Here is a 24,094-nt window from a genome sequence, read left to right as displayed (position 1 = left end):
CTGTGCTGCTTCGGAAAATCTTCGGTGTCTGCGTCCTGCGTCGATGACGTCGATGCGCCGTCCCCGAGGACCTCCTCCGATGGCCGACGTCACCCTATGTGATAAGCAGGACGCACGACGCCCATAGCCTCAGTTCCGTTTTTTCCGCGAACGTGTTCGCTTCGTGAATCTCGGTACGCCTCGACTCTTTGGAGTTTGCTGTTTTCTTCTCGGTTCGTTGAACCGGTTCAGTTTTTTGTGAAGTCCTGTTCGTGGCGATGTCTACTTCGTCTTCAACCCCCCCGTCCGGGCTTCAAGAAATGCGGGAACTGTGGGTCCAAGATGTCGGTCACGGACTCGCACGACGCCTGCCTCTGGTGCCTCAGGGAGGCCCACGATACGGACGACTGTGTCGACTGCCAGTCGCTCACAGCAAAGGGCTTGCGGGAACGCAAGAAGAAGCTTTCGGTAGGTCGGGTGTCTAAGCCCTGGAAGTCGAGGTCTGCGGGGCTTTCGACGGATGACTCGAGAGGCGACTCGCCGCGTCATCATCGGAAGTCCAGTGGGTCTCCTTCCAGGAGTCGGTCTCACCACTCCTCTGCCTCTTCGAGGCATTCCCAGAAGCATCGGCATCGGTCGCCTTCCCCGTCCTCTTCCGAGGACTCCGCCCGTCGGCGGGTCACTTATCCCTCCATGCAAGCGACACCGGAGGAATGGGCTTCCTTCGGGAAGCAGATGCTAGCGATTCTTGAATCGCAGGGCACCGGTCCGTCCGCGCCTCTGAGTGGGGTCGGTCGGCACCGGTCGAGAGACACCGCTCGTACGCCTTAGGGCTCGGGTGGTCGGCACGGCTTGCGGGAGAGTTCCCGCTCGGACAAGGGTAGCCGTTCTCGCCATGCCCGTTCCAGGTCCCGGTCCTCGACGCGCTCCAGACCGCGTGATCCTGTGCCGTCTTCGAAGAAGACGTTGACGCCTGTGGCGCCGAGGTCGTCGAGAGACACGCTCGGAGCTCCGGCTTCGAGGCCTGTGTCGACGGCGTCGATGCTGGTGGTGCTGCAGCTGACGCCGATTCGCTCGACGTCGACACCGTTTCTGTCGACGCCGGCGCCGACTCGTTCGGCTCCCTCGACGCCTTTCGAGGCGGTGGTGTCGGAGGGGCCCCGTAGCACGGGGTTAGCCCCTAGAAAGGCTCTGGCTAAGGTCAGGCACAGCTTTGGTCCCCAGATGTCTTCCTCTCCCCGCCTGGAGTACATTTCAGAGGGTGATGAAGGCTCTGATGACGGCTTGGTTCCGGTTACGGTACCAGATGAGCTTATCTCGGGCCATAGCCAGTTTGATGACCTGAGGCAGTCACTGCATGATGCCAGTGGACTGGACACCTCTCCGGAGGTGGAGTTTTGTAGGCCGGAACCTGGCGCTCATGCCGATTCTTCATATCAGCGCCTTATGTCTCGGGTCACCGAGTACTTGGGTTGGTCGGCTCCCCCAGGGGAGTTCGTTCAGGATGATCTCACGGACATCCTTGATCTTGGTCCCCCCCACTGACCCGGTATTGCCGTTTCATATGGCTCTGCAGAGACGGGTGGCGGCGGCTTGGACTGCTCCGGAGAGTCTCCCGGCAGTGGGCAAGTCTTTGTCGCGAAAATACCGTCCAGCCAGTAGCGACCCCTGCTACTTGTCCAGGCACCCCACTCCGGAGAGTTTGGTGGTGCAGGCGGCTACGGCCCCGTCAAAGCAGGCGTCGTATTCTACCATCCCTCCAGATAGGGACGACAAACGTTTTGACGGCTGGGCGAAGAAAGTGTTTTCTTCAGGGGGTATGGCGCTTCAGGCAGCCAACTCCATATGTGCCTTGCCTCGTTTCACACACACTCTGTGGAACTGTGTTGCATTAGCGGCTGAACGTATTCCCGAAGGGGACGAACAGGATGGTTTCCTTGCTATGGTTCAGGATGGCAAGGATGCCATGTGTGAGGCCGTTCAGTCGGGTTTGGACATGGCTGATTGTGTCAGCCGGTCCATGGCGGCGAGCACTGTAATACACAGGTTTGCATGGTTGCGGAAGTCTGGGTTTGCTCCTGATGTGCAGTCCCGGCTCCTCAACATGCCCTTTGACGGTGAACATCTTTTTGGCAGCACGGCTGACGAGAGCCTTGATGCAGAACTCCAAAGCTGCAGCTAAGTCGTTGGGCGCTGCAGTTCGACAACCTCCGCCTTTTCGTCCTAGGGAACAGCAATGGAGGGGAGGTTCCTTTCGCTATTACTCGTTTTCAGTAAAACGAGAGGAGCTAGCAGTCAAAGAGGCCACCGTAAGAGTGCCAGAGGTGGAAACAAGGGTACTCGAGGTGCCAAGGCTGCTCGGGCAGTTACCTCTTTGCCCTCAGGCAACGCCGCAGCCGCTACCACTCAGTCATGATGCCAGGTCCCATGGTTTGCCGGTTGGGTGAAGGCTGGCGCAGCATCTTTTAGAGTGGCGAGCCATTACTTCAGATGTGTGGGTTCTGGAGATCATAACCCACGGCTACTGTCTTCCTTTTCGGCAGAGGCCTCACGACAATCCACCAGGGAACCTCTCTTTGAAGTGTCCGGATCCGCTCCTTGCGCAGGAAATTCAAGCCCTGCTGGAGAAAGGCGCCATAGAACTGGTGCCTGTAGCGGAGAAGAACAAGGGATGCTATTCCCCTTATTTTTTGATTTCGAAGAAAGACGGGGGATTGAGACCCATCATGGACTTGCGCGGTTTGAACAAACTCCTCAGGAAGGACAAGTCCAAGATGGTTACTCTCTCTCAAGTCCTCCAGGCCCTTCAACTTCAGGGCTGGTTGGTGTCTCTCGACCTCGAGGATGCTTACTTCCATGTGCCGATCCATCCCAAGCACAAGAAGTACCTGAGGTTCGCGGTTGGCGACTCGCACTTTCAGTTTCGGGTCCTGCCGTTCGGATTTACCTCCGCCCTGAGGGTTTTCACCATCTCAGGAAAGGGGGATTGACGTCTACCCCTACCTGGACGATTGGTTGATCAGGGGGAGCTCTCCCGAGCAAGTCCTGGATCATCTGTCCGTCACCCGCCACTCCCTTCACAATCTGGGCTTCTCCCTCATTTTTTTTTTTTAAATATGTTTATTTATAGCAAGGCAGTATAGGTTACAAACAGTATCGGATGGCAGTATAATATAGCAAAGAAAAGATTTTGGCTTTGTGTCCCTTTCCCCCCATCATTCCGGTTTTCCCGGGCCAGAGATTCAGTCTATCACCCCCGCCTGGTGCGTACTCTCCTGGTCCCTCAGGGCCCAACGGGCGTTGATTGGTTTGAACGTCATTGCGGGAAATCGCTGATCATAGTCCAGCACTGGGGCCCATACATTCTGGAAGCGGTGCAGAGTCCCTGCTCTCGCTGCGGTGACCTTTTCCGCTATTAAGATGTCCCACAATTTTCCCCACCAGTGGGCTAGGCAGGGGCCGTCTTGTGACTTCCAGAAACGGGCCAGAACTGTCTTGCCCGCCAAGAGGCATTGTGTGAGGAGCTTAGCCCTATTGCCGGAGCGGGGGTAGATTCCGGGGATCGGGATCCCCAGTAGAATTGTCTCAGGGTCCAGTGGGAGGGCGGAGCCGGTGATTTGTTCAATGGTTGAGAGACACCTGGTCCAGAATTGCTGGATCTTGGGGCACGTCCACCACATGTGAAAGTAAAAGCCTGGTTGACTGCAGCCTCTCCAGCAGGCGGGGTCCACTTGTGGATTCATGTGGTGGAGTCTGAGAGGGGGGTAATACCAGCGCAGGGTGAGTTTGTATGCACATTCTTTGTTGGTGACGCAGGTGGAGGAGGAGTGGGTGCGGGACCATATGTCTACCCAGGTTTGGTCATCAATCGGATGGCCTAGGTCCGCCTCCCACTGAGCCATGGATCGAGTTTTTGCCGCCAGAAAGTCCCTCGAGAAGCATCTATATATGGCTGAAGTTCTTCCTCTAGCCGGCAGATCCGCGAGAGTTAGCTCCAGTGGAGTCGGGGGGCGAGTTGCCGCCTGGAGGGTCTGGGGGTGTGAACACCAGTGGCGGAGCTGGCAGTATGTGAATCTGTCCCTCTCTTGAAGCCGAAAAGTCTCCTTGCACTGTTCGAAGGTCCGGGGTCTGTTTTCGGAGTACATCTGCCCCAGGGTTTCAAGGCCCCCGTCTATCCAATTCTGGAAGTTGCGGGGGAGAGATCCCGGGGAGAAGTCGGGGTTGTGAAAGATCGGCGAAAGGGGGCCCCGGCCCCTCGGGATTCCCTTCTGCTTTAGAGCCCAGTCCCAGGAGCTTAGGGTCTGCTTCGTTGTCAGTAGGATGTCCTTCCAGCGCGCCCTGAGAGAAGGTTGGATGTGAGGGAGGAACCAGAGGGGGAGCGGAAGCTGGGCTTGCTCCAGTTCCACCCATCTGGGGCGGGCCGTGCTCGACTGCCAGGCGTGTAGGTGTGACAGTTGCGCCGCTGTCCTATAGGCCTGCAGGTCCGGGACCCCTAGGCCTCCTAGCCTGGCGTTACCAATCAGGGTCTTGTGGGGGATCCTGGCCTTTTTGCCTTTCCATATGAATTTCGATATCTTCCTCTGTAAGTCGTGGAGGGTCTGGGCCAGGAAGGGCACCGATAGGGATGAGCAGGCATAGAGGAACCTAGGGAGCAGGTTCATTTTGACGGCTGTGATCCGGCCCATTAGTGAGATCTCTTGCGTGGTCCAGCGCTTCAGGTCCCCCTCCAGCTCCTTGATCAGTTTGGGAAAGTTCGCCTGAAAGGTCTCCTTTGGGTTCGCTGGGATGAGAACTCCTAGGTAGGGGATCGAGTGGTCCCTCCATTTGATCGGGCACAGATCCGTTAACGCCTCTTTTTCTTCTGGGCGGAGGCCGATTCCTAGGGCCACTGATTTGGCGAAGTTGATAGTAAAGCCGGTGACCTCCCCCAATTCCTTTATTTCGGCCAGGGCGTGCTTCGCTGAGGTACTGGCTTCCGTAAGTGTCAATAGTACATCGTCCGCGTAGAGAGCGATTTTGTGATGGGACGGGCCCACCTGAAGTCCCTTAATGGATTCATTCCGCCTGATCTTCTGGGCGAAGGGCTCCATTGTGAGGGCGAAGAGTAGGGGTGACAGCGGGCAGCCCTGCCTTGTCCCACAAGACAGAGGTATCGGGGCTGAGTGGGCGCCATTGATCCTGAGGATGGTTTTGGGCTGCTTGTAGTTCGCCAGGATCATGGCTTGGGCTGTGGGGCCGAACCCAAATGCTTCCAGGGTGCATTCCAGATAGGACCAATCGACTCTGTCAAAGGCTTTGGTTGCGTCCAGGGCCATTAAGGCCAGGCCTTGGGAGTTGCGGTGGGCAATGTCCACCAGATTCAGAGTCCGCCGGATGTTGTCCCCTGCTGCTCGATGAAGAATGAAGCCTGTTTGGTCGGGGTGGATTATTTCCGGGAGGATAAGTGCCAGGCGGTTAGCCAAAATCTTCGAGTATAGGTTGGCGTCGATATTCAGTAAGGCGATGGGTCTGTATGACGCCGGATCTCTCGGGTCTTTCCCCGGCTTAGGAAGGAGGACCGTCACCGACTCTTGCATCGTGGGGGTCACAGATCCCAAGACCTGGAAAGAGTTGAAAAGGGCCACCATATGGGGGATAAGCTGGAGCTTAAATATCTTATAGAACCTCGGGGAGAATCCGTCTGGGCCCGGGGCCCGCGATTTGAGGGCCTTGATGGCTTCGTCAACTTCTTCATCTGTTATCGGGGCTTCCAACTGCTCTCGTGTGGAGTCTGGGAGACGTGTCAAGGCTGCGTTCCGCAGGTATGCCTCCTGCCTTGACCGATCTCGGGGGGGTGCTGTCATGACCTGGGTTAAGTGGTCCGAAGCTAGTTGTAGTTTCGTCTGTTCGGAGTGGTGTATCACCCCCTGTGGGTCTCGGAGCCCTATAATTGTGTTGGTCCGTCTCGTTTTAGCTAGCTTGGCCACCAGTAACTTGTTGGCCTTGTTGCTTTTGGCATAGTAAAATTGTTTGGTCTTCGCCAAGAGTTGCGCAGTGTGTTCTGCATAGTGGGCCTCTAATTTCTTCCTGGCCGAGCGGAGCGCTCTCTGTGTTCTGGGAGACCAGCCACTCTTTTTCTGGGCTTCCTCAGCTGCTCGCAAGTCCTCCTCCAGGGATAGGCGGATCTGTTTCCGGTTTCGATGGTATGCTACGCCTTGGGCTATCAAGGATCCCCTAACTACAGCTTTCATTGCATCCCAGTTATTGGCTAGGGAGGTGTCCGCGGCTGGGTTCTCCTCAAAGAAGTTCTTGATGGTGGTGGCTATATTGTCTCTGATTGACATATCATTGAGATTGGGTCATAGAGCGCCCATCTGCGTGTCGCCTTAGCGTGGGTGTTCTGAATGCTTAGTTCCATTATTATCGGAGCATGGTCTGATAGAATTCGCTGGCCTATAGACACTTCATTAGCGAGGGCGAGAGTTTGGGGGGAAGATAGAATGAGGTCAATTCTGGAGTGAGTTCGGTGAACGCCCGAGAAGAAAGAGTAGTCTTTCTCGGTGGGGTGAAGCACCCGCCATGTATCCACCACCTCCAGGGTTCTGAAGAGCCGCAGCAGACTGAGGGCCTGACCGAACTCGCCAAGAGCAGGGGGGTTGGATTTGTCTTTAGTGGGGTCTGGAACCCCGTTGAAGTCCCCTCCGATTATTGTCTGGCCTTCCGCAAAGCTTGAGAGGGAGGAGCCCAGGGAATCATAGAAAGTTGCCTGTCCCGAGTTGGGTGCATATGCCGATACCAAGGTGTAGAGATCCCCCAGCAGGAGGCACTTGATGGCCACGAAGCGGCCCTCCGGGCACATCATGGAGTCCAAGATCTGGGGGCGCAGGTCTTTCCGAAATATAATTGCTGTGCCCCCCTTTTTAGAGTTCCCCGAGGCGAAGAACTGGCGTGGATACATGCTAGATCGGAGCCGGCCAAAGTCTGCCGGGAGGAGATGAGTCTCTTGAAGGAACACCACACCGGCCTCCTCATCTTGTAGCTTCTGGAGAATCGATTTGCGCTTGGGGGGAGAGTTGAGTCCGTTAACATTCCAGGAAAGGCATCTCAGCGTCTGGTGTTCCGGGATCGGGGAGCCAGAGGTTCCTTGCTTGGGGGACGGAGGGGGGACTCCAGGTTGTCCATTAGCTGCCATCGTGTAGAGGGTGTAGAGGTGATCTGTACCGCACTTGCAGTTTTAACAGAGGCCCCCAACGGGAGGCCAACTTTTTAACTAGCGGGGTGGGAAACATTGTGGGTGTAACCCCACCCCAGGCCAACAGGGCCAATCGTATCTGGCAAAGTAACGTTTGCATCCAAGGACTCTAAGATGGAGCGGACCTTGGAGGGGGGGCATAGGCCGTGAAGGAAGCCCGCCGCGCTGGGCGAACGTAGGACTGTGTTGGGCCGGAGTTACTGTTTCTGAATTTAGCTGAAAGGGCGTTGGGCGTCCGGGACGCCGGAGGAGCGGAGGACACCCAGGGCCGCTCGGACTCGGGCTATCTTCTCCTGCTTCGGGAGGCCTTGGACCATGGAGGACGCCTGGGTTGGGGAGGGAGGGCTGACGTAGGGCTCCCCGAGGCTTCCAAGTCCGGGGAGGTAGTTCCTTCAGGGGAGGAGGACGTCTGCATGATTTTAGCGGCATCTTCTAAGTGGGATATTCTCCGGAGGGAGCCATTATAAGAGAATTGCAATGCTGTGGGGAAGAGCCATCTGTATTTGACTTTACGCTCCTGGAGGAAGAGGGTTAAAGGTCGGAGAGCCCTTCTTTTCTGAAGGGTTGAGAGGGAGAGATCCTGATAAATTTGAAGAGGGTGACCTTGAAAGGAGAGTTCATCTCCGGACCGGCTGATAGCGGAGATAGCTTCTTTTGTGGAGAAATAGTGAACTCTCGTAATGACATCCGGGGACTGGTCGGAGTCTACTCCCCGACGTGGACGCAGTCTGTGAGTCCGGTCCAGCAGCAGTTGGGATTTATCTAGTTGTGGGAGGAGGGTTTGGAAGAGGTCTCCTATGTAGCCTGCAAGATCTTGGTCGGGGACTGAGGACGGAACTCCCCGGATTCGGAGGTTATTCCGACGAGCTCTGTTTTCCAGGTCCTCTTGTTTGTATTCGAGGATTTCGCACCTGTCTTGGAGGGCTCTTACTGTCTGCTGAATATCTCCCATGGCAGCTGTTTGGTCTTGGGAGCGATCCTCGATCTCACTCAGTCTCTGCTCCACTTCGGTCACCCTGTGGTCCGTTTGTTCCAATTTGGAGGTGAGTTCCGACATGCAGGACCGAAACTCGGCTTTGATGTCTGCCATAAACGCCAGTAGATCACCTCTGGTAGCTGGGGTGTCACCCACCTCCTGGGAGATCATTGGGGTGGGGGTAACTGAGTCCGGTTTCTTTCCCTTGTCAGGAGCGGTGAGCATGGTAGCAATGTCCACGTTTTTAATAACTTTCGACTGTCTCGACATGTTGGCGAATCGTGGGTGGGGAGATGGTTTGGAAGGCCCACCCTGTGGATGAGTGTCAAGGCTCTTGATTGCGGAGAGGGAATGCTGGTTCCAAGCTTGGCCGGTGCACAGTGGCTTCAGACAAGGGGGTGAGCTCTCCAAGTCTTGGTGGTAGGCAAATGAGTGGGGCGAAGGATCCGATGGGCAGATAGATTGATGTGCGCCCACTTGGGACTGGGCCAGAGAGAACAGAGCGGGTAATGCAGTGGGCCGGGGCGCCCCAGGAAATACGCCGTCGGGTCGCTTCCGAGGTTGAAGGGGGCTACCCCCCCGGAGTCAGGGATAGCCCGGGCTGGAAGTGTGGCCAGGCCCGGGGGTTAGCCTAGGCGCTTCGGGGGGCGTCAGAGAGGGCCCCGGGCCAGGGCTCCAGGTGGGCGGCGTTGGTCAGGCCCTCCTCGGGGCTTGCAGCTGTGAGTGGGGATGGTAGTGGGAGGGGACCTCCAGGTCCCGGGCCTGAGCGGAGGCCCCAGATGATGGTATGGGCCGGGGCGCCCCAGGAGTGCGGCGTATGGGGTCTGGATCCCTAGGTCTTGGGCAGAGAGGAGTGGAGGCAGGAGCCCGCCGGAGGGCGGAGGAGGGGAGGGTGGTGATGGCGCGGCCCCCACCTCAGGCGCTGTGGCAGGTCCGGAGGGCTTCACCCGTGTGGCCTCAGAGGGGTCCTCACCCCCAGCAACCCCTACCTGATGGGCACCGTCCGTGCCGTTCTTCGTCAGGCAGTCGTGTGCAGGCCTGGAGCGGTAGTGCGGGAAGCGGGGGCCCCCCGCGGGCGGCGCAGCTGTGCAAGGGTCGCTTCGGGGAGACCACCGGAGGAGAAGTCCGGGGGGGCTGATGTCGCTCCGCCGCGCCCCGGGCGCTCGAGGAGCTAAGCCGCGTCCGGATGCGGCTTCAAGAGGCTCTCCCCGCCCTCCTGGGTCGGGAGACGAGCCCGGCCGCCATCTTAGGGAGTCGTTGCTGAGGACGGCTCGGGGAACCGGGGCGGATAACTTCGTCCCCGTCGGGCGTCATGGTCTCCGCTTCGGCCTGCATGGGCCCCAGGTCCTCCGACGTCCTTGGGATCAGCTGGGCTCCGGTATCGAGGCGCGGAGCCGCATTAGGGGCCCAGAAACGGCGGGCTTCGCACGGCGGGCCTCAGGGGAGCAGCCACATCGTTGGCGCTCCAAGCCACGCCCCCGGCTTCTCCCTCATTTTAAAGAAGTCCCATTTGACACCAACTCAGCGGCTCCAGTACATCGGAGCAGTGCTTGACACATCCCTGCGGCAGTGTTTTCCTCCCCAAGTGAGGGCTCTTCACATTCAGCAGATGGTGCACAAGTTTCAACTTGCCCAGAATCTCCCAGGGTCCGAGTTCTTGAGACTGTTCGGCCTCATGGCATCCTGCATTCTTCTGGTGCCAGAGGCTCGTCTGCGGATGAGATCTTTGCAGTGGGCACTCAAGCTCCAGTGGTCTCAGTCCTCCGGCAGGCTGTCGGACCCTGTTCGGGTGCTGCCCTCGGTCGCCCAGGACCTTCTGTGGTGGGCCGTCGAAGGCAATCTGATGAACGGGGCTCCATTTTGGCTGCCCTGGCCGGAGGTGACGATCGTGACGGACTCATCCCTCACGGGATGGGGAGCTCATGCCAACGAGTTGACAGTCATCGTTCGTTGGTCTCCGTTGGAGTCCAGACTCCATATCAATCTGTTGGAGCTGAGGGCCGTCAGGCTTGCCCTGAAGGCTTTTCTGCCGACTGTGCGAGGAAAGTGTGTCCTGATTCTAACGGACAACACAGTGGCCATGCACTACCTCAACAAAAAGGGGGGGCAGGGTCACTTCATCTGTGCAGGGAGGCGATGCAGCTAGAGTTCTGGGCCAGCCAGCAGGAAGTTTCGATCTCGGCTGTTCATCTGGCCGGAGACGACAACGAGACGGCGGACGCTCTGAGCAGGCAGAGCACGATCTCTCACGAGTGGGAGCTGGCTCAGGAGATTCTCCTGGAGATCTTCGCCCTTTGGGGGACCCCTCAGGTAGATCTCTTCGCCTCCAGTGTCAACCGGAAGTGCAAAAGGTTCTGCTCGCAGGAATTTCCTCCAAAAGGAGCCTTAGGAGACGCATTTGTGGTGGAGTGGTCATTCCCACTGCTGTACGGGTTTCCTCCAGTCCCCGTCATCCCGCAAGTACTGCAGAGGTTACGGAGGTTCGGTTCCCGGATGATCCTCATTGCTCTGGCGTGGGCCCGGAGGACGTGGTTCCCGGACCTTCTCGACTTGTCCATCTGCTCTCCACGTCGTCTTCCCTACCGAGACAATCTGCTCTCACGGGAGGGGGGGGGTCAGGTTCTCCATCCAGAGGTCAGATCCCTCAACCTTCACGCTTGGCTTCTGAAAGGTTGAGGTATAAGGATTGGGACGTCCCTGAAGACGTGATGGAGGTGTTGCTCTCGGCCAGGACCCGGCAACAAAGTCTCTGTACCATTGCCGTTGGAGAAAGTTCTGCGACTGGTGCAGAGTTAAGAATGTGGATCCTTTTGAATGTGACATTCCCATGGTTCTGTCTTTTTTGCTTTCCTTGGCCCACAGGGGCTTGCAAGTGGGGGCCATTAAAGGTTACCTGGCGGCGCTGTCCATATTTAAGCGCTCGTCTGAAGAATGTTCCTATTTTAAGATTCCTTTAATTTCTCAGTTTTTGAAAGGACTCACTAATGTGTTCCCTCCATCACCTTTTCTGCTGCCCGGTTGGGATTTGAACCTTGTTCTTAAGTTTCTTATGGGTGCTCCGTTTGAGCCTTTACATTCTTGCCCTTTGAGACTTAACTCTGAAAACTGTGTTTTTGGTTGCGGTTACTTCCGCTCGCAGAGTGAGTGAGTTACAGGCACTTTCAGTTAAGCCACCCTTCACTGTGTTTCATAAGGACAGGTTTGTCCTGAGAGTTCGTCCTTCTTTTCTTCCGAAGGTGGTTTCGGAATTTCATTTGAGCCAGAAGGTTGTTCTTCCGGCGTTCTTTCCTCCTCCACATCCTGGTAAGAAAGAGGAGACGCTCCATAGGCTTGATCCTAGGAGAGCGTTGAGCTTTTATATGTCGCGCATGTCCCGGGTCAGAGTGGACGATCAACTTTTCATTGGTAACGCTGGAAAGCGTTTGGGACAAGCTGTGACGAAACAGACTTTGTCTCGTTGGATTATTTTAGCTATCTCCGAGTGTTACCGCTTGGCGGGTAAGGACCCTCCGGCTGGCTTGCGGACCCATTCTACCAGGGGAGTGGCTGCATCTACTGCCCTGCAGAGAGGTGTTCCTATTCGTCACATCTGTGATGCAGCCACCTGGGCTTCAGTACATACTTTTGTGCGTCACTACTCCCTCGATCCCATCAGAGGGCAGGATCTGGCCTTTGACATGGCAGTCCTATATTCCGCAATTTGATTGGGCATGCTAAATTTGTGTTCTAAATTCTTTTCCCACCTCCTTGCTTGGTACTGCTTTGGGAGTCTGTCATAGATATGGAATACGTCGAAGGACCCAATCTCCTCGAAGAACAAGTTACTTTCTTACCTGATAATGTTCTTTCGATGGGATGGTCCAATGACGTATTCCATATCGCTCCCTCCCTACCTTCCCCGCTGCAGAATTTCTTTTGCGATTGCAGCTTGCGTTCCGCAAGCCTTGTGTGTCTGACTGGCAGAAAACTGGTGGCACACGTTCTGGGGGAAAAAACTACAACTGAGACTATGGGCGTCGTGCGTCCTACTTATCACATCGGGTGACGTCGGCCGTCGGAGGAGGTCCTCAGGGACGGCGCATCGACGCAGGACGCAGACGCCAAAGATTTTCCGAAGCAGCACAGCTGTGGACATTACCTGTCATAGATATGGAATACATTGTAACTTACGCGCCCGTATGCCCCCGGGCCTGGCTGCGCTTAATAAATAAAATAAATATATAAATACGTCGTCGGACCATCCCATCGAAAGAACGTTACCAGGTAAGAAAGTAACTTGTTCGCTTGGCCCGTCAAGAACGGCGCTCCCCCAGGTGGTAACTCCTCCAAGGGCAGGCAGAGAAAGGTTAAGGTGGTGGGGGAGCATTAATCAAATAAAGGGGTAGAAGAATTTCTATGGGTAGAGTGTGTGTGGTTAAATATGTCCTCGCAGGTGGATTGAGGCAGGCAAGGAAATGTGGTAAGGGCGGAAGGTTCCCCAGACCAGGCACAACATGGTCAGAAGTGAAGCCCCGGGTTGAATATACAATGAGCAAGTGCATGGGCCACCAAGGGGCAGGGGAAATTGTACAAAAAAGTGGGCACAAAGTGCACTAAGCCCCTGGAGAGGTGGTTCACAGAGCAGGCATGGGCTGATTAACTCAAAATCCAGATGGGGGCAGCTACATCTACCGCAGCCATGGGCTTGGGGAAGGGGAAATCAAGCAGATTGGGAGAGGGAAGACTGGGTATTTTAAGAGGTACATCAGGCTGGAAAAACTGAAAGGTTGACATACGGCCTTCCCTCCCCACTACCACCAGCCCGAAGGAGAAGGAGATTGGTCTGGGTAATAGGACACTCAGTTGTGTCTAGGGCTGGGGCAAGCTGGACAGCGGAGCAGGAGGAATGGACAGCCGGCGAGTTCAGGATTGGGTGGCACGGGGTGCCAGGAATTAAATGGGCGCATCTGCAGGGGCAGGTGCGCAGACTGCTGGGGAAACAGAAAAAGCCGGACGTATTGGTCATACACTTGGGAAGATATTATATAGTGTATTGATACACTATACTGTGCAATAGCTCAATTTTGCAGGGGCTTTGGGCAGATCAGGCATGGCCTGATTAACTTGAAATCTCCTGAATATTTTCTCAAGGAGGGAGTGCACTTACACCATTGGGAATGGATCTGTTTTACTGGAATCTATGCACAAAAATCCTGGAAATGTAAGGAGAGGAGCAAAGGGGGAGCCACGGTGGGCGTTAACCCACCCGTGGCGTGGCAGTGTTTGGCCGAACAAACACAAGAGATAGACTCCGGATGAGCCAGGAGAAAGCCGGAAGGGTCTTCGCTCTTCTCAGACAAGCGCCCCTTGGGAGCCTAAGCGGCAGGGGCGTCGGAGGGGTGGCGGGGGACAACAAGGGCTCAGCTTCCCCAAAGGACACAGCACTCTCCCCGCCCAGGAGCGCCTGCAGTGGCAGGAGAGGCTCGGACGCAAAGGTTGGGAGAGTTGGGCCTATTCTGGACTCTTGGGGAATGAAAGGGGGAAGCAGGTTATTTGGACATGGAGCAGTCGCCACATCTTCTGAGTGTTTTCCACTAATGTGTGCAGTGTGGTTTTATGATATTGTGGAAATATATCTGCTGCCTTTTATGCCAAAAAACAAAGCAAGACTCATTCTACACTTTTCTGGGGGGGAGAAAGGGAATGAGCTATTGCTATGTGTTGGGTCCAAAATGGACGGATGCCAGGGTTATACAGTTTGCTCAGTTACAGCATCTTCTCTGTAGCGCAGCTATCTCAGCCTGCCATCGGCTGTGCCCCTTGCCTTCCGACATCGCTGCCTGTAGAATAGGGGTCTGGGGTCCTATGTTGCAGCACTTTTGCGGCACATTAGTGTGGTCCTGGAGCAAAGCAGGAGTGGAGACAGCCTACTCCATCCTCTGCGCCACAGCCGCTATGTTGTATTTCTACCGCGGCCCTCCTTCTCACCAGTACGCAATCCCTCCCGTTGCTTGTTGCGCTTCAATGCGGTGGTCAGGCTTCAGATCGCACACTTCTTGTTGTAGAGGATCTGCGCCGCAGGTCACCTTGCTTGGTTGTTTTTATCGACTGCTGGCGGCGTCCACCATGTTGTGGGCCTCCCTTCATTCCGGCCTGCAGCAATTGTGTCTATGAATCTTCGCCCCGTTCTCTGCAATCTGAGCCACGGTTTTGTTCCGCCTTTGGACATGACTTGTCCAAACCATTCAGTAGATGAATCGTGTGTCGATAATGCTTTGCTGGTTATAATTCGCACAGTGCTTTGCCTTTCTTTCTCGCTTGGAGCAGGAGCCGCCAGATTACGTGACAATTACTAGGGACCTACTGTTATAGGTAAGTAACTCCTAGCAAGTGTATTTCTTTGTTCAGTTATGACTTCTGGTAACCTACCTTCAAGACTAGCGTGGAGAAGAAGTTAACTGTTAGGTGTACATTCAAATCATCGATGGTGAGGCCGTCTTTCCCAGTAGATATTCTGGTTATGTGGGAGACTCATGTTTACGCAAATGAAGACCTGTCATGGATGCTTGGACTTTTTCGTAATCACGATGGCCAACACCCATAGCATAGGGCCTTGTGCCTACACAAAGATGCCAGACTTCTCTGGGGTAGTCAGTTCTTTGTCCACCATGGCTCGCATCTCTCTGTCACTTGGCTCTTTCTTGAATCATCTTGCCGATTATGAAGCTTAATCAGTTTATTTTTCTTCTAGCCAATGCCATGGAATTGTATATAAAATCATTGAGCAGGTTGTGCAGAGAAGTGTGGATATTAATGGTGATGCCGATGAGGTTCAGACATTTTGTGGCTTTGCGCCTTAATATCAGATGCAGTCAAAAGCGAAAAAGTTGAATGAGTATGGTGTAGCTAAATGTGAAGATTGTGACTTTCATGAGTTTTAGCACTTGAAATTGGCTATGCAACTTATGTTTTCGAATGGATTGTGTACTCCCACGTATTCCTCATCTTTGATATTCGATATAAAGCTTCAGCTGCGTTGTAATTTTTTTCAGCAGTGTGCGCTGTGCGTCGATGAAGTCGACTTGATGTCCCTCGAGGGTCTCCGTCTTGAGAATTATGTCATTGAAGGTATATATAGCACGCACAGCGGCCGTTGGCTTCAGTTCCGTTTTTCTGAGTATGCTTGCGGTTCGAGAAACTACGGCACGCTTCTTTTGTTCTATTATCACTAAAATGTCTTCTTCCTCGACACCTACTACCCTGAAGGACCGGGTTCAAGAAGTGTTGAGACTGCGACTCCAAGATGACGTTAGCCGAACCACATAGAGTATGTCTGTGGTGTCTTGGTGTGGAGCACAAGACCTCGGCCTGCTCCAAATGCCAGTCTATGACTGGAAAAGCTCGGAAGGAGCAAAAGGGGAAATTGGCGGTAGGTAAAAAAACACAAATCCCCATCAATGACCCTGTCATAAAAACCTTCTTCGGACGAGCCAAGAGGCGACTCTCCTCAAAGGAAGAAGGTTAAAAGATCAAGATCAAGCAGTGACTCCCACCACTCATCGTCATCAAGGAAATCGAAAAAAAGAGGCACCACAGGTACCCTTCTTCAACTTGGTCGTCAGATACTTCTCCTGAGATGGTATCTTGTCCCACAAAGGCCTCCACACTAGCCGAGTGGGAAGCATTTAGGTCAAAAATGCAGAGCATATTTGAGACAAAAAACCCTCAGCAAGCCATGCTCCTACTCCGCCTTCCAAAGGAGCCTTTAAGGAAAGGGCACGAGGCAAATCCTGTGCACCCTCAAGCCTGTGACGAAGGCCTGATCCTCATCCAGATTTGTCGAGGCCTGGGAACGATGAGAAATCATGAAACAACCCTTTGAGCCATAAGTCGAAGCATAAATTAAGAATGCTGCCAGCCGTGCCTTCTACACCAATAACACCTTTGACACCATTGAAGCCTTCGAGGTGGATGTGAATGAGCCTCATATCTTCCTCTTCTGTCCTTTTGTATAGACCATTAAGACGGAAATGGCTGAAACCAATTATAATGCAACAGGAATAAAGGCTTCCCAGAAAATCGGGCACAACTAAAAGAAATTGCCTCTTATCAGGCAGCACCTTGGAATAAAAGAAATTGATTTCTACAGACGACTAAGCATTCATAGCCTTGTAAATAGCTAGCTGCTGGGAATTTAATGGCTGCACTTAACTAGTATTTTATGTTATGGTTTTTATCGAAGTATTGATCTATATTAATTCGTACACTTTCATATACTTTAAACCCCCACTGATATTTTAGAAGGTGTACACTGTAGTAACCAGCTATTTGTATTTTAAAGCATTTGCACTTTATGCACAAGTACTCATGAATGTAACTATTATAACACCCCTTCCCCCCACCCTGCACCCCCCTCCCCCTTGTCGTATAACTTCCAACTTTGGTTAAGGCAACACAACAGTGTCCAGATCACAAAGATGCATTGTGCACCAGTGCATATCGTTAATGTGCGGAATTCATAAGATACATACCTTGCGGAGGAGGTTAGGCTTAAAGTACATTTGCTCCCTGTCCTCCATAAACTCGTGGAGCGGTTGCCATATACTCTGGTATTTCGAAATCAATCCATACGCCAATGCTGTTACCTTCTCCATGGCCATCACTCCCCAGTCTCACCCACCATCTGGCCAATACCGGCCCTTGCTTATCTTTCCATGCTTGTGCCAGGGTGATTCTAGCCGAACTCAGCATATGGGTGATAAGAGCAGCTCTATTCCCAGATTTTGCGTAGCAACCCTCCACGGCCTTTCCCAGCAGAATTACCAATGGATCTGAGGGGAGTTGAACTCCCACCACTTCTTTAATATGGCTCAGGATCTCCTTCAATATGACTCCACTAATGGGCAAGCCCACCACATATGGATCAGGTCTCCAACTTGTCCACACCCTGTCCAGCATACTGGGGGGTACTCCGGATTAATGGAATGCAGCCTCTGCGGCGTCATATACCACCTCAGGTGTAGTTTGTACGCCGCCTCTCTAAATGCAGCACACCTAGCGCCATTTGTGGCCCGATGCCATTTTTGACTCCACACCTCCCCGGGTATTGGCTCCCCTCCATCCTGCTCCCATTTCCGCATGTGTTGTAGGCTCTCCTCTGGGTCCGCCCCGCTCATCAGTTTATAGAGCCTTGACACCCCTTTCTCCGACCTCCCTTCTTTTAAGGTTAGTTCTAGACCTACTGGGTCCCAGGTTGCCCCTTCCCTTGTTTTGGAGTTTGTGATCCAGTGTCTGACTGGAGTATAGCATAAGCGCTCCCCCTCAGGGTTTTGGAATGTATCCCTACAGCCTTCAAATGTCAAGGGTACTCCCTCCTCGTACAGGTCCCCCACTGTCAGTTTGCCCCCCTAACCAATGTGTCCAAAAGCCAGGCTGCAGTCCCGGCGTAAATTCCGGGTTGTGCATCACCGGCGCAAGAGGGCTCCTGCCTATTTTTATCTGTTTCCCCTGCAAAACCTTGTCCCAATACCATAATGTGGCTTTGGTCGTTTCCAGGAGTGTTCCTCCATTCCCTCTATATCTAGCTGGCAGGCTTTTCAGAGGGATCTTAGTTGCCTCCCTTTCCACCATTATCCACCTATTTTGGTTCTCTTCCGGCGCCCACTGCAGCATTGGTGCCACTTGAGCTGCCCAAAGATATCTGCAGAGTTCTGGTACCCCCAGGCCCCCCAACGCCAAGGGGCGATACAGCACCTTCCTGGGAACCCAGGACTTTTTCTTGTTCCAAATAAAGGACATCACTTCCTTTTGTAGGTTTTTAATCGCTGGGCCCGGCACCCGTATTGGGATCGCCCCCATCACGTACAAGAACCTATGAAGAAGGGACATTTTGACTGACGACATACGAGCAAGCCAGGATAGCTCCTGCCTATCCCAACGCCTGAGGTCTGCTATCAACGTTTTCAATAATTCCGGGATGTTAGCCCCATATAGCCTCAAATGCTCAGATGCCAAATTTATCCCCAGATAGCTCACCGATTTCCCCTCCCATTTCAGTGTGTATTGCTTTTCCCATTCTGGCACGCAAACCGGGTACTCAGTTATGTTAAGGGCCTTAGATTTAGAGTAATTAATATGAAACCCGGAGACCTTGGTGAAGTTATGAAGCAGCTTTATGGTTGCAGGGAGCGAGTGCGCTGTATCTTTTAAGAACATCAAGACATCATCCGCGTAGAGTGCAATTTTCTGGGGTCCCCCATTTCCCACCTCCACCCCGCAGATTTCCTGGTCATCGCGTACTTTCTGCGCTAGGGGCTCCATGGCCATCGCAAAAATCAATGGGGACAATGGGCACCCTTGCCTTGTTCCTTTACTAATCGGTATGCTATCCGTAAGTTGACCATTAACCGAGTGGAGGGATTCCTATAGTTAGCCAGGACCATACTGGTTAAAATTCGACCACACCCACATTTCCAAAGGGCTAGTTGTAAATACTCCCAATTTAGGCTATCAAAAGCCCTGGAGGCACCAAAGGCCAAAACCGAAAACCGATGCCCCGTCCTTCGCCCCCATTCAATGGTGTCAATTGCCCTACGAATGTTGTCGTACGTGTGACGCCCTTTCACGAATCCCGCCTGATCCGGATGGATTATTTTAGGGAGAATACTTGCCAATCTCCGAGCCAAAATTGTGGAATACATTTTTGCGTCCCCGTTCATTAGTGAGATGGGGCGATAGCTTGCACGTTCCAAGGGATCCCTGTCTGGCTTTAAAAGGAGAACCGTAGTGGCTGGACCCATTTCCCGGGAGGCTAGTCCCGATTCCCTTATTTCGTTGAACAGTTTTGTTAAGGGGCCTACCAGGGTTGCCCTGAATGTTTTATAGTATTCATTACTAAATCCATCTGGACCAGGAGACTTATTTCCTTTCAGGGTGCCTATTACCTGCCCAACGCCATGGTCTCCGGGTATGCGGCAGGGAAGCGGGTAGTTCCAGGCTCAGGGAAACCGGTGTGTGATCATTTAAGCAACGCACCCCTATTTCTATCCCTGTAACTTGTAGGACCAGGTTAGCTGAGATTAGCACCATATCGATCTGCGAATAGCTTTTATGTGCAGCGGAATAGTGAGTGTAGGCCTTGCCCTGAGGACGGAAAAACTGCCAGGTTTCCATCAGGTTAAGTTCTCTAAGGAACCGAGCCAGGGCTTGCCGGTAGGTGTTGTCGTGAGAGGTGGCAGGGAGGGTTTTATCCATCGGTGCGTCCATCACGCCATTAAAATCTCCCCTATCAAGATTTGCCCTATTCCCCACTCAGCAACCCTGGGCAACAGCTCCAGCAGAAATTGATCCTGCTACCATTGGGGGCATAGACTGCCACCAAGGTAACCTGTTGGCCCATCAGCATCCCCCCTACTGCTAGATATCGGCCCTCTGGGTCCCTTTTTATAAAGTGCCTCTCAAATCGGACTCCTTTGGCTATCAATATGCCTACCCTCCTCTTCTTGGTCCCACTGGAGGCCAGATACTGCATGGGAAATGCTCTGTGTTTTAACCTGTGTTTGTCATAAGGAAGCAGGTGTGTTTCCTGTAACCACACAACCGCGGCCTGGAGATCCATAAGTCTCCTCATCATAGATTTCCTTTTAATCGGGGAATTAAACCCCTGAACATTTAATGTCACAAACTTTAACTCAGCCATGGTTGAGATACCGGCGAGAGTCTATTAGTCTACTATAAAACTTCTCCGCACCCCTATAGTTGTTGTCCAAGTCCTGTGTGCCTTTAACCGGCTCAATGTATTCCTTAACCTTACCCCCAACCCCCAAACTTACAACAACCCCCCAACCTTTAACAGCAACTTCCACCATGCTTACCACAGTGGTTCACCGGGTGTTCGTGTACCCCCGGGACTTTTGGGGATCCAAGCTCACCCCCCCCCACCCTCCGGCTTATTTCCATTGCTAATTCTTCCCAATTTGCAATTTGTGTTCATCCTCACTGCTGGTTTTATGGGCCTTCAAAGCCCCACCGTGTCATGTCCCACCAAACTTGACTTGGAATCCCCCTGGTTGTAACTCCTGACAAACTTTGCTTAAGTGGTGCTCCTCTAATCTCTCCATCTGCCACTGATTCTCATGTAGGGTCAGGCGCCTTGAGAGCTGTGTATCGGCCCTTCAGCCGGGGTCGTGCTGGTCTCCATCGCTCTCTTTCTGATCTGACCCCACCTTCCTTGTTTGCGGGCAGCTTGTCACCTTTGTCCCCATTCCTGGCTTCGTTGTCCTCCCTCATGAGGCCATCCATCTCCTCCTCCTCCTTCCGGATTATATGTCGCTGCCCCTTCCACTCAAAACGAAGCTCTGCTGGGAATGCCCACTGATATCGTATGTTTCTGGTTCTGAGCCAATCCGTGACTACCCTCGGGCGTTTCCTCCTCGCAAGGGTGGCCTGAACCAAGTCTTGATAGAGCTGAATGAGCACTGATCGGAAGTTTGACTCTTTTTCCCTTGCCACTCGCATGATGTCTTCCTTCAATTGGAAGAGATGAACTCAGGTCGGCACATCTGGGGTCATGTTTCTGCTGAGTTGGAAAGTGGAGTATACCCGATGTGTGTGGTCCAATACGATCTCTCTGTCCTCCAACGGCCCCAGTATCTGCCTGAACAGGTCTATTACATATTGCTGCAAATCGGGATCCGCTACTGATTTTGGGATCCCCCGGATACGTATGTTATTTCGCCTAGACCTGTTTTTGGCCTCCTCCTGTTTAGTCTGAACCCGGTCCATCTGTTGTTCCAGTTCAGCCACTCTCCTGGTGAGTTCATCATGTTCCTGCCCCTGCTCCGCCACTGCCGTCTCCATCTCATCAACCCTTTTCTCCACCGCTCTGACTCCCTTGCGGAGATCAGCGATTGAGTTGGCCACCTGGGAGGCGCTATCCTTGCTGTCTCTTTTGAGCTCTTGGAGCATTACCATCAAGTCCGATTTTCTAATCGGAGGATCCTCTGGTTCACTGGCGCTTTCTGGAGGCAGGGAATTAATCTGCACAATTGCCTGTTGTTGGCTGTGCTTGTTGGCGTCTGCAGACTGGATCAGGGCCTCAATGTCCCCAGATACGGCACCCTTCAGTTTTGCTGCTTGCTTGGACATGGTTGCCTATATAGCTACTCTTCTTGCCCTCGTACCTCAGAGCCTGGCTTGTTCAACAGCTCTGACCAAGCTGTCGGGCCCACCGTCACCTTCAACCCTGCGGGAGTGCAAGGGTGCCGCTCAGCCCCGTCTCAGATCCTCCTCCTTATTCACCTCCTAAAGGGTGCCTCTCGTGCCACCACGCTCACTATACCTCTGTCATACCTTGTGTCCTCAGGGGTCAGAAGCCCTGCTGCGGATGCCCACCACTTGATGCTGTAGGGGCTAGTGACTGTTGAATTGCGGGGTTTTTTAGGTGGCAGATCGTAGAGGGGAACCTTATCTCCTCTGCCTTTACTTCCATACCCAATTGTCGATTATCCTGCAGGGAGAGTTCATGCTTGGCTCCTAACGGGTGGCCGCTTACATCACCAGGTGCCCAAGTCCGGGCTCTCTGTGTACCATTTCAACCCCTTCTGGGGCTCCAAGCTGTTTATATGCCTGTATCCTTTCTTTGGGCAGTGTCCTTACAGCCCCCTTCCTGTTATAAAGTATGCCTGCTGCCTCAGTTGCAGTTCCTGTTGCCGGCCGTGTAACTGAGTGAGGCCCCTCTCCGTTGTGCTCCGGACTCACTGTCCGCCTCCCCAGCACCTTCACCTCCCTGCGGACTGCCCCGCTCCTTCAGCGCTCCTCCAGCACTGTGCTCCAGCAACACTGCATTCCAGGTCGCTCCTGGCCTTCCCTCTTGCTGTGCACACGGCCCCTGGAGCCCGCCCAACACCTCTTTACTTGTGCTGGCGTCGCGCTGCTGCTGCTGTCGCTCTGCCGCCTCTTCCCCGCCGTCTATCCTCCCGCTGGCCGTGCAAGGATGGGGGAGGGGCGCTGAGCAACCGGCCCGGACAAATCCACTGAGCCGGGAGAAGCCCGACTTCTTTCCTCCTCAGCCACACAGCTCGCTGCGGCCCTCCGCCAGTCGATACTGGGCTCCTTCACCTTCGTCGGGTCGTGTCCCTGGCCCCTTGAGGCTCTGCTCCTCTACTCTCTGGGCTGCCGCCCACCATCTTGGCATGAGGGACGTCCCGCGCCTTTGGAATTCGTTGTGGCTCTCGGCCACAGCAGGGCACAACCAAAGGTCAAACTCGCCCAGTGGGTGCTCTAGGTGTTCAGGCACTCCCAGACTCCTTCATCTGGTGATGTATCGCTCGCCGGAAGGGATATTTTGGGGCCCAGGGCCGGAGGGGAGCACGGAGCTCAGCACGGAGGCATCCGTCAGTATCCTCCGTCGGCCACGCCCATAATCGACTATTCTTTCATGTGATCATTTTTATAACTGTGTTTTATATTGTTGTATGCTTTTATGCATTTTATAAATAAAGTATATTATATCTATATGTTGGTTAGAGGGCCGGAATAGGCCCTCCACATTGGAAATTATCTTTCCTCCCTTTGCTGCTGCCAGGCTGTGGGCTTTAAGGCACTACAAAACAATGTAGATCCCAGCAGTGGTCTCTAGAACACCCCTTAACATCTGGTGCACTCACCGCACCTATCCATAAGACGCCATTACTTTCTTGCCAAATCATTACTCGCCATTAAACTGTTTAAAATGGTTAGAGTTCACTGATGTACTACAACACAGACACTCTGGGTAAGTCACCAATGGGGGGAAAAGAGGAGTATATGAATGGGAAAACATCTAAAGTCCTCAAGCTGACCCTAGCTCACAGCCACTCTTATATCAAGTCCACGTTGCACAGGAGTCTATTCGCAGCCCTGTATGTTTGCCTTTCCTATCTCTCTTTTCTTGGCCTCTTATTCTGTCCCTTTCATTTTCTTTCTCACACTCTGTCACACTCTATCGCTCACTCTCGCTCACTCACTTTCTCTTTCACTCCCACCTGTTAAAATGTCTGAGACTCTTCCAATGCGTCTTCATTGCTCTGTTCTATCCATTTCTTTCAAATCATCTTTCTTCCCTTGTTTTCCTCTTGTTCCTTCTTTCTGCCCCTATTTCTCTATCCGTTCCCTTTGCCTCTCTTCCACTCTCTACCTGCCATGAGCTCTCAATCTGGAAATCTGTCCCACACAGTTTGTCTCACATCTTTCTTCCACTCTGCACCTCTCATAGCCTTAATCTACCTTGCTCAGTCATTTCCCTCACCCTCTCACTCTTGAGCGCTCTCCCTTTTCCTGTCTTGCACAGCCTCCTACTCCCACGCTTTCTCTTTTTTCTTTTCTTCGCTCTTTCTCAACTCTTTCCCTTCCTCTCCCTGCAGCAGTATCTGCCTCTCACTGTCCATCTGACTTTCAGCTGCTCCTGGCTCCAACGCCCTACATCATTGGAGTTCCTGCCAGCTTCTTCTTGTACAAGTCTGATTTCCGGATGCCTGATGATGTCTGGCTGGTTGATCTGGACACCAATAAGGTAAGAACCCCAGAGCTCTTGGTACACATATATACCTCCTCCTTCTCTATCACCACTAACCTTTAGCCTCTGGTGTCTCCACTGACCACATCCCCTCTCCTCCTTTTCTGTCACTTGCTCGACCCATCTCCCTGCTTCCTTCCTCCTCTAACTCTATACGCATGTCTTTGCTGTCCAGTGTTTACTCTCCCACAACCCACTTTTTTACCCCCCATTATGAGCAAAGACCCACAACTTAATGTTACATCTCTTGCCTCTAATACCTGCCACCGTTTCCGAGCAGGTGATTGTACCCAGTAATGCAGAGCTCGTGCCAGTCCTGCCGGAGCCAGAGGTCCTGGAACTGAAGAAGCACTTGAAGCAGGTAAGAGCCGTGAGG

The 24,094-nt window shown here is 53.4% G+C and overlaps 1 protein-coding gene across 42 annotated transcripts in view; it reads left to right on the top strand.

Moving 5' to 3' along the window:
- The window catches only part of MADD (MAP kinase activating death domain), a 2,081,072-nt gene that overhangs the window by 396,794 nt on the left and 1,660,184 nt on the right, over window positions 1-24,094 (top strand). For all 42 annotated transcript variants that reach the window (XM_069623145.1, XM_069623139.1, XM_069623144.1 and 39 more), the window contains 2 exons: window positions 23,602-23,715; window positions 23,999-24,079. In XM_069623145.1, coding sequence (XP_069479246.1) covers window positions 23,602-23,715; window positions 23,999-24,079 — 195 coding nt within the window. The remainder of the gene's footprint in view (window positions 1-23,601; window positions 23,716-23,998; window positions 24,080-24,094) is intronic.

This window comes from Ambystoma mexicanum, chromosome 11 (assembly GCF_040938575.1).
Source record: "Ambystoma mexicanum isolate Mex_15411 chromosome 11, UKY_AmexF1_1, whole genome shotgun sequence".
Classification (NCBI taxonomy): domain Eukaryota; kingdom Metazoa; phylum Chordata; class Amphibia; order Caudata; family Ambystomatidae; genus Ambystoma; species Ambystoma mexicanum.
The sequence above is the reverse complement of the archived record's forward strand: the minus strand, read 5'-3'. Positions and strand labels throughout refer to the sequence as shown.